Source organism: Chinchilla lanigera, unplaced genomic scaffold (assembly GCF_000276665.1).
Source record: "Chinchilla lanigera isolate Chin_1 unplaced genomic scaffold, ChiLan1.0 scaffold00111, whole genome shotgun sequence".
In the NCBI taxonomy this organism is placed as follows: domain Eukaryota; kingdom Metazoa; phylum Chordata; class Mammalia; order Rodentia; family Chinchillidae; genus Chinchilla; species Chinchilla lanigera.
Window position 1 is genome coordinate 2,032,218 of NW_004955512.1, and position 15,126 is coordinate 2,047,343.

Consider the following 15,126-nt stretch of genomic DNA (forward strand, 5'->3'; position numbering starts at 1 on the left):
ATTCATGACATTATTGTGGTACATACACTCGCAGGATGGAAAAGCTCCCCTTGCCTAGTGTTACGTCAGTATTACTGGCACCCATGCCCAGTGAAGAAAATTACTATTTAGTGAAGTCTTTTTGGAGATAATTTTAGTTGCATTATTTTAAAGTCTTACAACTCTACATTTTCTAATAGACTCACACGGCAGATTTGTTGTCTTCAAGCCTTCAGATTAGATTTTTTTTTTTTATTTTAAAGAAAACACCACCAAAATAACAGACAAAAATGAAACACAAAAACAATAAAAACAATACAGGATTTCAAAACAAGATGACAGGAATTAACAGTGGTTGTTAAATTACATATTTTTAACTTCAACAAAGTTGCTCAGATTACCAGATGTAAGAATGCAAGATTGATCAAACTGTCAAAGACAATAAAAATAAAAAATTAGAAACAATACAGAACTTCACTGAACAAGATGGTAGGAATTCAACAATGGTTGTTATATTGCATATTGTTGTCTTCAAATGAGTTGTTCAGACTACCACATATAAGCGTGCAAAATTGGTCAAAATAAAGCATTAACTGTTCCTTTCTATAAACGAATAGACATCAGCAGTACAATTATTCCAGCTATCCTTGTATATACATATATATTTTTTCCCCCTTTTTTTTCCTACTTTTTCTCATCCCAGTTTCTTCCCTTTGAGCAATTTCTTTCCCTTTCACACTATTGTACCTTCTGGGTTTTATTTACTTTCAGGTTTTTATACTAGGGAGACGACAACAGGATGTTCACACATCTGAGCCTGATTTATGTCACTTAGGAGTATGGTCTCTAGTTGTATCCACTTACCTATAAAAGCCTCAAGTTTATCTTTTTTTTATAGCTGAGTAATACTCCATTGTGTAAAAATACATCTTTTTTATCCATTCCTCTGCTGATGGGTATTTGGGTTGTTTCCAAGATTTAGCTATGATAAATTGCGCTGCTATAAATATAGATGCATATATTGCCGTGGTATGATGTCTTCTGTTTTTCTGGAAAAATACCCAGAAGGGAATAGCTGGCCTAAGTGGGACCTCTAATCCTAGTTTTGGCAGGAATCTCCAGGCTGATTTCCACAGTGGTTTCACCAGTCTATACTCCCACCAGCAGTGGAGTAGAGTTCCTTTTTCACCATAGCCTCTCCAGCATTTGTTATGCTGGAGATTCTTGATGATAGCCATTCTTTCTGGGGTGAGATGGAGTCTCTCAGTATTGTTTTAATTTGCATTTCTCAAATGACCAATGATGTTGAACATCTTTTCATATGTTTGCCATTTGTATTTCTTCATCTGAGAAGTGCATATTCACCTCAGGAGCCCATTTTTACATTGGGTCTTTCAATTGCAAGCTTTCTTTTTATTTTAATTCTTTGTATCTTCTAGATAGAAGTCCTTTGTGTGATGGACAGTTGGCTAAAATTTTTTCCCAATTCGTGGGTTTTCTTTTTACCATATTGGTGATTTTATTTGATGTGCAAAAACTTTTCAGTAAGATGACATTCCAGTTGGTGATTCTTTGAAGTACTTCGTGCAGTTTTTTGTTCATAAACTCTACCTACATGTCTTCAAAATTTCTACCTACTTTCTCTCCAGTAGATTTAGCATTTTTGTTTTAACATTTAGATCTCCTATTTTGACTTTAGTGCATGGTGACAGACATGGGTCTAGTTTTAGTCTTCAGCATGTGGAAAGCCAGTTTTTCCAGCACCATTTATTAAAGAGGCTATCTTTCTTCCAGTGAACATGTTTGGCCCCTTTATCAAAAATAAGGTGGCTGAGTGTGTTGGTAGTTGTGTCTGCATATTTCAATCTGTTCCATTGATTCTCAGTGTTTTGTTTTTTGCCAGTATCGTGCTGATTTTATCACAGTAGCTTTGTAGTATAATTGCAAGTCAAGGATTGTGAGGCTTCCTGCCTTGCCTTTGTTTCTCAGGATTGCTTTTGCTATTCTAGGTCTCTTTTAGTTCCAGATGAATTTTAGGAATGTTTTCTCTAGATTTTTGAGGTATATTAATGGTATTTTAATTGGGATTGGACTGAATCTGCACAATTTTGGGAGTATGGCCATTTTCACAATGTTGGTTCTTCCTATCCATAAGCAGAGAGTACCTTTCTATTTTCTGAAATCCTCCTCAGTCTTTTTTCAGAGTACTGTAATTTTCACTGTAAAGATCTTTCATTTCATTAGGTTGATTCCTAAGTGTTTCATGTTTTTGTATGCTATTGTGGGTTCCCTAATTTCTGTGTGTTTGTTGTTTATGTACAGGAATGCTATTGACTTTTGAGTGTTGACTTTGTATCCAGCTGTGCTAATGAATTTGGTCATTAAACCTATAAGCCTTTTTTTGTTTTTGGAGTTTTCTATGTAGAGTATCCAGATTAGATTAGAAAGGAGGAAGCACTCTTACTTCCGTGGAGTTGTGAATATGTCTATTGAGAAGAGAGGACAGGGATTATCCTGTTTTTGTCTTTGACAAGCCAGGTGATGTTTAATAAGTTTTTCCACTTTTCTGCACCTCGGTTTCCACATCTGTCAAACAGGATTGAGCTGGAACGATTATTTTAGTATATGTGCTGCTGGAGCAAGCACTGAGCTAAAAGAATAAGGCTCATTTTATCTTAAATATTTTCAGATTTTTTTCTAGGCAATTTGTTTAGACCCCACCAGGTCTACTTTCCCATTTCTATTTCTCCTATAGCCAGCACTCAGTCACTCCAGGAGGGTACTTCTAGTGAGTCCCCTGCTTTGCCATGAGAACATCAGTGAAGCATACTGGACACCAGGCCTTGGTGTGAGGGCATTCCAAGTGTGGTTCCAGAAGCGGAAATCCACCCCAGATCACTCCAGGGGGCTAATCCCTGAAGTTGTCTTCTGACACACACACACACTTCCTGCTGTTTCTCTTGACCTCGGAACTATTTGAAGACTGCACAGAATATCCAATGGATTCTTATAGACTACCCCAAAGAAGTCACACTCCTTCCCATCTAAGATGTGATCCTCCAAGGTATGACTTTTTCTTCCAAGTGGTTCTAATAGCAATTTAAGGATGTCACGGTATAACTGATACCTTACCTTGTTCCTTTTTTGTTTCTCTCCATTGCAGTTCAGTTTTTAAAGTGTTCATGGCCAAGAAGAACTGGACTGCTTTGGGATAGTTTGCATAAAGTTCAAGAGGAACAATTTAGTGGAATAAAGCCTAGGCTGGGAATTGGGAGAGCTGCTTCTAGCTCAGTGGCCTTGAGCCATTTGAGTTCTCTGGGCCTCAGTCTCCTTTTAGACGACAGAGTGGTATTTTTGGAGAGGACCCTACTATACCTCAGTGGAGGAGTTTCTCCTGCTGTAACAAGCGCCTAAAGCCCTGCAGACCACAGTGGTGACAGTTATCCCTGTTAGCTGGTGTGACATAGTGTGACCATGCTTGAGTCACATACTCAATATTAACAGTGGGTATGTGGCACCGGGCTTGCCAGAAGCCCCCATTGTTTACTCACAGCTAACCACCTGACATGACACAGTCACAGCTGTTAGTTACCAGCTATGGGAAGACTGCAGGCAAGGAGGCTCATGGGAGTTTGTACAAGAAAGAGAAGGGATAGACTTCAATTGAACTTGTAGAAATTTCATATCCACTGGTTGATGTCCACATGCATGACCTCCTTTCTGGGGCTTTATTATTTGCACACTGGCTGTTTCCTCTCTCTTGTGGTAGTTTGTGTTGCAACAACTGAACAACAGTGCAGGATGTAATAGCAAGCAGGTGGTCAGAACTGAGTTGGCAAGGGTCTTAACTTGGTGCATCTCTTGCTGTCTGCATGATTGGTTTTCCACATTTTCCTCACATGTACCAAAATACTGCAGTCTATAAGCTCATAGACCTCAGAAATGGACAGGATCAGGAAGCTGAGCATCTTTGGCTCTGAGGGACTTTTCTGTAGAACAGTGGTCTATGGACCAATGCCATACAAGCGACTTAGTGTGACCATGATGTCTCAATGGAGAGCTCTGTGACACGGGTTTTAACAAGCCCCCTATGGGTCAATAATCCTTGTCCAGTGTACAGACCATGGTGCCAGGAGAAGGACCTGTAAATCCCAACTCAGGTTGCCATGGATCCAGGAGCCACTAATAGAAGCAACTGATGACTAAACAAGGTACAGAGAATTCAGCACAAAAGAATCCCTTTTTATTTTACCAGCCACGAATAACAAGTTGGGCATGGTGGCACATGCCTTTAATCCCAGAACTGGGAGGCTGAGGCAGGAGGAATGCTGTGAGTTTGAGGCCAGCCTGAACTGTATAGCAAGACCCTGTCTCAAAAAAACAACAAAAAATAAAGTAACACTTTGTGGGATGTTTCTAAGAGATGACCTAGGTACATAGATATCCACTGGGATAATATTATGGCTCTTATATGTTACCAGAAAAAGTGAAGCAATTATGATGCAGGAGATAATATACATTTATGGAGAGTGTTATTTGAATGCCACAAGATAGCTGCCTTCAAATACATTAGGATTACAGAGAAGGGAAAGGAAGAACTGCCCATAGATAGATCTGTTCTACGCTTATCTTAAGGGAAAATCTCAATATAGTGCTAAGACTAGGAAAGAAGAAACAATATTAACCACTGTTAATCTTTTAACTAGTTTTGAAATTCTGTATTGTGTTTTTTGTTATTTTTTCTTTTTAAAATAATGTTAAGCAAAGCTAAAAGCAGTGCTTGCACTGTAATTCAGGGTGGATTTGTTTACAAATACAGTAAAGTTGCAAACTCCATTATATGAAAAAAAGACTACTGAATCAAGCATAATTACAAATTGTAAAATGATATGTCAAAGATTCACCATCTAATAATTTATTAATGTTCTTAGTTTTTGTGGCCCTTTAAGATGAGGACAATCTTCTGAAATACTTGATAAATAAGGGTTCTTGAAACTGTTTCCTTCTACTCTTGAGACAGAAAAAGTCACAGGAGGATGTGATAGGCAGGCGACTGACGGAGAAAAATGATGATGATGTATTTCTGGGTTCTTAAGGGAACACGAGGGAGCAGGCACATTAGCTTTGTATGTGTGGTGGTTAAGACAGTCCTGCTGGTTGGCACAAGATAGCGGAAGAATTTCTACTTAATATTTTACATTTTTATTTCACTGTGGGATAGCCAAGGTTACTGCTCTATAATTTATCTGAATGCTGAACTCTTTGGAGCTGGGATGGCTAACAGAGATATTTGACTAATGGTACTGAGTGGCACTCCAGGAAAGCAACATTCCAAATAAGGACAATCCAATGCACATCACCTATACTTTTACGTTAAATTTTGAGGTATGCAATTTGGAGAAGCTCAACAACGGGAAATACGTACATTACTGGAAAAAGGTTATTACTGGGTCATGCTATCATGTGGTTTAAAGTTTGTTACCTTGATTCAATTTATAATCAGCAAAGTAAAAACACCCTACAGGAAATTACTGATAATGTGTTTTTGTAATCAGAGAAATCTGTAGTACTCAGTAGGATTTGGTCAACAAGAAATACAATTACAATTACAGTCTGCCATGCAGTTTATTTTGGCTTTTACAACAAAGCAAAGGTTTAACGAGCCTCTGGAGAATTTTACAACCACTGATTATACAGTCTTCAACTCCAAAAATTTTATATTTTGGTGACACATATAACATAAATCCAAATAGTCTGTTTCTCAATAATTAAGACACTGAACTATTCTGTTCATAATTTACAGTCATATATTTGTCCCTTTACACTTGAAATATTAAGATGCAAACATCTTGGACAAAAGTCAAGAAAAAAGCCTCCATGGCATTACTTTTTACTAATGTACGGTCCATAATTTTTTGATAAGCTATACTCTTCTGATTATTAAAAAAGCAAATCAGTAATTAATATATCACCAACAGGCAGGTTATTGGGTTAGATACATTTACTATGAGAGGGGCTATCGGCTCCAAGGCATAGCTGATTGTATCTAAGCTGTGGAATATTTCATTTCTTTTTTACCAGTGAACAAATAGTAGGTATTATTAAGGCTTCAAGAATTTTGAAGTCAAAAAAGAGACAATCAAAAACATAAATGCATAAACCAAACACACCTCATGAATTTGGCTCAAGGATGTATTTCTGAGGCTCTAAAGTTCCGAGTGACTTTCCCTTTGCATATATTGTGTTCATTTCTTCAAGCCATTCTTATATTCTCTTTTTTTTTTTTTTTTTTGAGGTAGCAGAAATCCAACTCAGGACACCTTGTGCTTGCCAGGCAGGCACTTGTGCCACTTAAGGCTAGGCTTGAAGGGCTATTATTCAATCTATGTCCAGTCTCAAAAGAGGTTTTCATAATTATGCTGTCCGTTTTCAGTATAACTCAAGCCTACTCATTATTTAAAAAATAAGGAAAATACCAAAATATTCATTTGTGAAAAGAACTTCATACTTCTGAGTAAGTCAGCACTTAACACCACTGAGGCAATGTCTGATTTGATCATTTACCCATCACTCAAGCTTGAACTTGATAGAATTTTAAAATATGAACTAGAAACATCAAACTTTATTCCACGTGGACTCCATGGGGAACCTCTCCACTACAATAGAGAATAACCTGTAGCAAATATTTTCTTTTATAAAGTAATGAGAATTATAACAAGTAATGAGAATTATAACCATGATTCAAGCTAGGACACTGAATAGATCTCCGAAGAGTTGAAGTGTTTTAATCACATTGCTCTTTTACCTGGTCTGACTCTATATATTTAGAAGTCACCCGTGATATGCTTCCTGAAGAGGTACCAGAAGGTACAGTGTACGAATGAGTAACCGCTGCTGTGTCTTCTGGTAGTGCTCTCCTCAGAGGCTTGGAGAAGGTTCTCTTGCTTCTTCTAGCTTTGTAAGGATCCACTGTTGTGAAAAAATAAACTGACGTTTACTTATTTTAATGGACTTACTTTCTTTATTTTTTTTTTGTTTTCCGGTACCAGGAATCACACTCACAACCTTGCACTTGCCAGGCAAATGCTGTGCTGCTGAGCTACATCACCAGCCCTCAAAGGAATTCTTTTTTTTGTTTGTTTGTTTTTTTCCGGTACCGGGAACCGAACTCACGACCTTGCGCTTGCCAGGCAAATGCTGTGCTGCTGAGCTACATCACCAGCCCTCAAAGGAATTCTTTTTTTTGTTTGTTTGTTTTTTTCCGGTACCGGGAATTGAACTCATGACCTTGCTCTTGCCAGGCAGGTGCTGTGCTGCTGAGCTAAATCCCCATCCCTGGACTTTCAATGAAACAAATTGTAATGAATGGAAATCTGCAAGTAAGCTTTTCCACTCAGTTATGTGCATACTAATATTTAAGACATAAAATTAATAGTGAATTCATAAAATTCATAAGAGATAACTCATCTAAGCAGTCCAAACGGCTCTTGGATAATGTCACTGAGTCTAACAGTGGGAATAATGTTTTTCTAAGGTTTTTGAACTTGGAAACTCATCTTCAGAATGTAAAAAGTGAAATGAATCACCCAGACAGGAAAGGGTAATTTGGAAGCTGGACTGAACAAGCAGCATAATCTGAATTATTTGGGAAAATTCCTTTCAATCTGAGCCAAGTCTGTATCACAAACCTCCATGATTCCACATGCACAATTCTACTGCTTGAACAGGGATAATTACATATAATTCTACAGTAGGTAGTAGTATAGCAACATCCTTGAGTATTTTTGATACTCTCATTTTCTATTCTAAAAGGATCTGAAATTACAAAAATGAAATATAAATGTAATTAAAATCTTTCTACTAAGAATGTCCATTATTATTGGGCCTACATGACAGATCAAAACCTTGACAGTTCATATGGGGTTAGTCCATTATAAAAGACTTAGAAGATGGAGACTGAGTAAGATCCTCCAGTAACTGTCTCCCCACAGACACACTAAGTGGAAGAGTTATACAACCCAAGTACCTTCACAAAGCAAAGGGCTGCTTTTAGTATAATGGGATGAAAAGGTATACAAGGAAGGCAGGAATATGAATTGCCTATTGCCTATGTCACTCCTCCCCTAACTCCAAGCAGCTCAGCATAATTACTAAGCTTCACACTTACAACCCAATTCTAGGCCTGCCATGGTCAAACTCAGTGCTGGGCAAAGCCCCAAGACACCTACTGTCAGGCCAATAACCATGGACTGAACCTTTGGAACTGCGGTTAGGCAGGTGCAACCACCACTCTCTTCCAACCTAGGATAGTGGACAGAGTAAGACTCCACTTGCTGGGGAGCAGTGCATAAGCTAGCTTAGGGTTTAGACTCAGAGTCTGGTATTAGGCCTTCTGTGATGAGACCCTTCTGTGCTTAGATTCACAGATGTAGGCTTGTAGACCAGCCTTAGCATCAGGCAGAGAGCTTCATGCTAATAGGACTGACTCAGTTGTGATCTGTGTCATTTCCAGCCTTGGTGTGCACATGCATCTACTTCCTGATACTATGCAGGCCCCTATGGTTGTGAAAGGCAGGAGCAACCCAACTTAGCCTGAGACTTAGTTGCCAAGGAACTGTCTGTACCATCTGGTCCCTCCAACCTTAGCCGTCACTATACCAGGACTTGTAGTTGGAACTCCAAGCAAAGACTTGCAACACAGTAGGACAGACTTGTGTGTTGGCCTACATCACTGCCACCTGTGGTGTGTGGTGCATCCCTAAGATTGTGCAGGGCCTTGCTGCTATGTGACTCAGCCTAGAGTCAAGCCTAGGTGGCTAAGGGACTACACTCACCAATACCACTCCAATCACCAGCAGCAGAGTGTGCAGCAAAATCCCATTTTGGATGGGATTTGGGAAGCAGAGGATGGTAAACTATGACTTTCCTAGAACTTAGTGTTGACCTGGTGAAACCAAACATAGGCAGACCCTAATGGCCCCCTTCTCCTGGGCTTAAGGGATCTTCTCAATTTATCTAAGTAACTTGGAACTATAGGCATGTGCCACCTTGCTCAGTTTAAAGCAATTATTAATAGTCCTAAAGAGAAAGACGCTAATAAGTGGGGACTTTAGCATCCCACTTTCACCAATGCACAGATCATCCAAAAAATAGCGGAGTTAAACTGGATGCTAGACCAAATGGATCGAAAAGACATCTACAGAATAGTCCATCTGACAGCTGCTGAAAACACATTTTTCTCTTCAGCACATGAAACATTCTATAGGATAGATCATATATATGACAGACCACAAAACGAGTCTCAACAAATTCAATATAATTGAAATTCTATCAAGTATCTTCTGACTATAAAACAGTAAAACTAGAACAAGAAAAATTTTGCAAACTATATACATACATAGAAACTTAACTTTTGAAAAACCAATGGATCAGAAAAGAAGAAAATAAATTTTCTGAAACAAGTGAAAATGGGAATATACCCAAACAAATACAGCAAGAGCAGTACTATGAGGGAAGTTTATAGCAACCAGTAGCCACATCAAAAACTAAACTACCTATTACCACTGCATCGCAAGGGACTAGAAGAACAAGAACAAACCAGATTCAAAATTAGTAGAAGGAAAGAAAATTATAAAGATCAGAGCAGAAGTAAATAAAATGGAGATTAAAAAATACCCAGATCAACAAAACAAACAGCTCATTGTTTGAAAAGATAAACAAAATAGACAAATCATTAGACTATGAAAAATATAGAAGGTTCAACTAAAATCAGAGGTTAGAAGGGAAACATGACAACTAATACCATAGGAATATAAAAAAATCATTACAGATTATGATGAACAGCAAATATGATAACCTGTAAGACATGGGCAATTTCTTATGCACATACACTTTGCCAAAAGACTGAATCATGAAGAAAGAGAAAATCTGAATGGACCAATAACAAGTAATGAGATTGAACCGGTAAGAAAAGGCCACGTAATAGAAAAGCCCAACACCACATGGTTTCACTGTTGAACTCTACTAAACATTCGAAGAGGACTAATACTAATTCTCCTTTTTAAAATGTAGAAATGGAATGATTCCAAACTCATTCTATGAGGCCACCATTACCCTGATACCAAAAGCAGATGCAGACATACAGTGACACAAAAAGAAAACTAGAAGCCAAATTATTTTGATGACCATAGACACAGCAATCCTCAGCAAAGTACTAGTAAAGGAGATCCAACAGTCTATTAAAAAGATAATTCATCATGATTAAGTGTCCCAGGGATACGAACAGTGGCATGTTATACACAACTCAATAAGCATAATATACCACATGAACAGAATGCAAGACAAAACCATTATGTTCAGCTAAATAGGTGCAGAAAAAGGATTGGATAAAACTCAACATCCCTTCACAACAAAAATACCAAACAAAGTTAGCTATTTCCACATAATAAAGGCCACTTATAATAAGCCAGCAGTCATTTAAAAGCTGAACCCTTTTGCTCTATTATCTAAAACAAGGCAAGAAAGTTTACTTTCACCACTTTTATTCAAAATAATTATGCAAGTCCTAGCCAGAGCAACAGGCCAAGAGAAAAAAAATCAAAGGGGATCCAAACTAGAAAATAAGTAAAATTGTCCCTGTTTGCAGATGACATGATCTTATCTATTAAAACCTCCAAAAATCTACCAAAAAACTATCACAACTAAAATATAAATTGAGCAAAGTTGCAGGATACAAAAATCAACATACAAAAACCAGTACAATTTCTATGTTAATAGCAAATCTGAAATAGAAATCAACCCAATTTATCAATAGGTACAAAAAAAATATGTAGGAATAAATTTAACTAAGGAAGTCTAAGACCTCCACAATGAAAACTATACAACACTGATGAAAGAAATTGAAGAGGACACCAAATTCATGTCCCTGGATTGAAAATATCAATATATCTACATCTGTATTTTGGGGGGAGGGGTACTGGGACTCAAACTCAGGACCTCGTGCTTGCGAGGCAGGTGCTATGCCACTGAGCTATATGCTCAGCCCCAAAACATTAATATTAAAATACTATCCAATTTTTAAATTCAGTGCAACATTTATCAAAATGACATTTTTTGCAGAACATGAAAAAAAATTCTAAAGTTTATATGGAATCATAAAATCATGAATAGCCAAAGAAGTCTTGAACAAAATGAGCAATGCAGAGGCATTACACTATTGGACTTCCAAGCAAACTACAAATACGTAAAAATTAAAACAGGATGGGAGCTGGGTGTAGTGGTGCATGCCTGTAATCCCAGCACGTGGGAAGCTGAGGCAAGAGGACTGTGTGAGTTCAAGACCAGCCTGGGCTACAAGTGAGTTCCAGGCCAGCCTGAACTGCACAGTGAGACCCAGTCTCAAAAAGACAAAAAAAAAAACCCAAACCAGAACGGGGGGGCAAAGGATATAGCTCAGTGGCACAGCGCCTGCCTGGCAAGAGCAAGGTTGTGAGTTTGATTCCCAGTACCAAAAAAAATCCCTCAAAAAACCCAAAAACCAGAATGGGATTGGCACAAAAGGACACATAGACCAGTGGGACAGACAGTCTAGAAGTCAACCCACTCATCTACAGCTAACTGCTCTTTAACAATGGTGTCAAGAACATGCATTAGAGAAAGAACAATCAGTAAATGGTGCTGGAAAAATCTAATGTCTACATGTAGAAGTTACATGTAGCTAAGTTGGGTTACTCACCAGCTAAATTGGGTTACTCACCAGCTACAAAAATAAAGTAAAAATAGATTAAAGACTTAAATTCAAGACTTAAAACTAGGAAACTATTACAGGAAAACATAGGAAGAAACACTTCAAGACACTGAAATGGGCAAGAATTTCTTGAATAGGACCCCCAAAGCATACCATCAAAAGCAACATTAAAGCAAAAACCTTTTGCACAACAAAGATCAATCAATAATGTGCAAAGGCAACCCAAGTGAATGGAAGAAAGTATGTACAGCCTACACTTCTGACAAGGGGTTAATGGTCAAGGTATACAAATAATACAATAAGCTCAACAAAGAAACCTCAACAATGGATCTAAACAGACATTTCTCAAAGGCTAAAAGATTCATGAAAAAAGTGTTCAACTTTACTAATCAAAACAATATCGAAACCTAAACCCAGTAAGAATGGCTATTACCTAAAAGACTAAAGATAACACAGGCTAGTGAGGATGTAAAGAAAAGGGAAACTTTGCACATTATTGGTGGGAATGTAAATTAGTACAGCCATAATGGAAAACAGCACAGATAGTCCTCAAAAAGTTAAAAATCTACCAGAAGATCCAACAGTCTCATAATACACAGTAGCCAAGAAATAGAAATAACTGAAGTGTCCAAGGTGTGAAAAGATGAAGAAAATGTGATACAGGTTCCTTATCCCCAAGGACAAGTAGAGAAAGAGAGATGAGCCCAGTAACTTCCTCTGCATGTCTCTCACACAGCAAGAGAATCAAAACCCCCTGGGATAATGTCAATCTGTGACAGCAATTAAATGGGAAATTTATTACTGAGAAACTGCAATAGGTGCTCACGTCCCTCAGCATCATGAGAAAAAGCCTTAAAATAGTCATGTTGTTACCCTGCTCCACAGTCTCACTGTTTCAAGTGACATATATATTTGGTTGTTTTACTTCTGTTTCGTTGTAATGCATTCTCATTTTCTACCGTTAGTATGCCAATGTTGCCTTATATCTCAAGTTCCAGACAGAAAACTGCAGAACACGTGCTACCTGGGATATGGGTCAAGGAAGCCCTACTTTGGGTCTGGATGTTACAGGACAATGGCCATATTCAGCTAACACCAAACCTAAGCACAGTAAGGGGCCAGGGGGCAGGTGATCTGTTCTAAGTCTGAGCAAGAGTCAGTTATTCTTAGTGTAAATTTCCTAACACAGTGAGAACAATGCAGTATTAGGAATAGCATCTTTGTTTTATGGTCAATGGGATCAGTCTTCATTTTCTTAGCAGTGCATACCCTGCTAACTACAATAACCTCTGAAGTGTGCATAGGGCATTTCAGTTCACATCACTCCTATTTTGAAGAAATAAAGGTTAAGTGACCTTTCCTCAAGGTGTTATCATCAAAACAACCAGTATTTCCTGACTAGAGGTTTGGTTCCCTCTGTCCTTCTGCCACGCCAGGGTAATGGTTTTCTGGTTTTTTTTTTTCTTTTTCTTTTGTTAAATCACTGTAGCTGTAGAGACAACAACAACATGGGGCTATACTTTCTCTGCTAGAGCTAATTAGCATTAGAATGGGACAACTTGTTTACTTTAAAAATAAAGTATTACAGTTAGGATTTAAAAGAAGAGCAATTTGATTTAAAATATAGCAGTGCTGAATTTGGTAAAAAAATGGGGAGATATGATCTAATTACATATACTAGAAACTGTCAAAACACAAAACTCTCAAGCAAAACTTACCTGCTTTAAAAAGAACAGTTCATTTACATAATCCTGAAGTGAGAAAGTTCTACCTGGTTTAAGTGAAATATTTGTTATATTTACCCTAGCATCCTCTGGGGTCTTGAAGTTAATTATTTTTCCAAACTCCCTGGCATGGAATACAGACTTCACCCGTTCCTAAAAACAGAATACATAACCTTCATTAAAAAGAAAATGCAGTTGTAGAACTGTAAGAAAGAAGGGCCATACAGATTTATTATTCTATGTTTAAAACAACACACGTACACAAATCATGCATTTAAAAAAAGCCAAGAGTGGGTTGCCAAGAAGAATCAAAACAAAATGCTACATTCTAACATACCCACTATCACTGAACTTAAGTGAGAAAGCTTATGGTGAGATTTTACTTTCAAAGGCCAGAAAGTGTTAAACAGAAAATTGGAGGACTTCAGTCTGGGAGTAGTGCCACTGTATTTCCTCTCCAAAACATTTCTCAGACAATTCTTAGTATGTGGCCATAGAATCCTAATTGAGTCTAGGTCACAAATACGTTTGTGTATACATACACATATACAAATGTTGCATGCATGTATGTATGCATGTATGTACTTGTAACAACTTAAACTAGTCATGCGATAAGAATGTACTTTGGAATCAGAGAAACTGGGGTGGGTCCATCCTAATGATTTTCTTCCACTTCCCTTTGGTATTCTCTGAGGTGTCTGTTGGGGGGTGGGGAACTGTTTAACAGCAGGTATTATGCAATGGAGAGACAAATAGAAAGAAAAATAGGATTACTGAGGATGATTGTCTACCTCTGTACCACCACAGAAGAAAGGTGGTGGTTTTACTAATTTATCAGTTTCTCTAATTCAAATATCACACAAATATGGACTCCAGAAGAAATGAGTTTCTTTTATTTAAAAAAAAAAGTCAATTGCTGAACCAAGATTAAAAAGAAAAGGCAAGAAAGGAAGAAATAAAGAAAAAAGCCAAGGAAGCCATCTAGGGTAGAGAAGATGACAGCCACTATTTATCATTATTTCATGTGGAAAAGGTAGGATTCTATTACTGAGTACTAAATAAGGGCCTAGGAATGCTGTGGTGAATGTAACAGCACAGAAAGTAGCACTTCTATTCTTAGCTAGCCTTTTCTCTTCTTTAAACCTGAATAAGAGCAGGAGTAAAGGAAAATCATACCAAGACAAAGTAAATTTTATTTATAAAACAGAACTATTACAAAATAGAAAAGAAAAAAATGAAAGAAAGGATAAAATGGAAACAAAGTTTTTGCAAATAAGGCAGGTAAGAGGTTGGAGGGAGGGTAGGGGTGTGTGGAGGAAAAAAGAATCAAGTTATATATCATGTACAGGTACAAATTCTCTATAACGAATGTGATCATTATGTACACCTAGAGTGTATCAATAAACTTAATTTACCCCCCAAACAAAATAAAAGGGATTACATCTAAATGCATTATTTTCAATTACAAGTTTTCCAAACTATTCAGCATACCTTTGCTTCAATGCGTAATCTTCTCTCATGAACAATGAATGGTTCCTTGGTGAATTCATCAAAACTATACTGCCATTCACATGTAAGTTGTCCAAATGTTCCCTTTGTTACAAATAATACACCACTGTGTGTGGGAGGGGAAGGAAAAATCCACTTTAAACACTGTGGAACTTTTATCTAATAATA

At 37.6% G+C, this 15,126-nt stretch overlaps 1 protein-coding gene across 1 annotated transcript in view; it reads right to left on the reverse strand.

The window, feature by feature from the left end:
* Positions 1–5,585: 5,585 nt before the first annotated feature.
* Vps13a (vacuolar protein sorting 13 homolog A (S. cerevisiae)) overlaps positions 5,586–15,126 on the reverse strand; it is a gene marked incomplete at its 5' end in the record, with an annotated part of 229,395 nt that continues 219,854 nt past the window's right edge. Inside the window, 3 exon segments of the mRNA XM_013506545.1 lie at positions 5,586–6,948; positions 13,528–13,602; positions 14,941–15,064. Of these exon segments, the coding sequence (XP_013361999.1) occupies positions 6,898–6,948; positions 13,528–13,602; positions 14,941–15,064 (250 nt within the window). The 3' untranslated portion in view covers positions 5,586–6,897.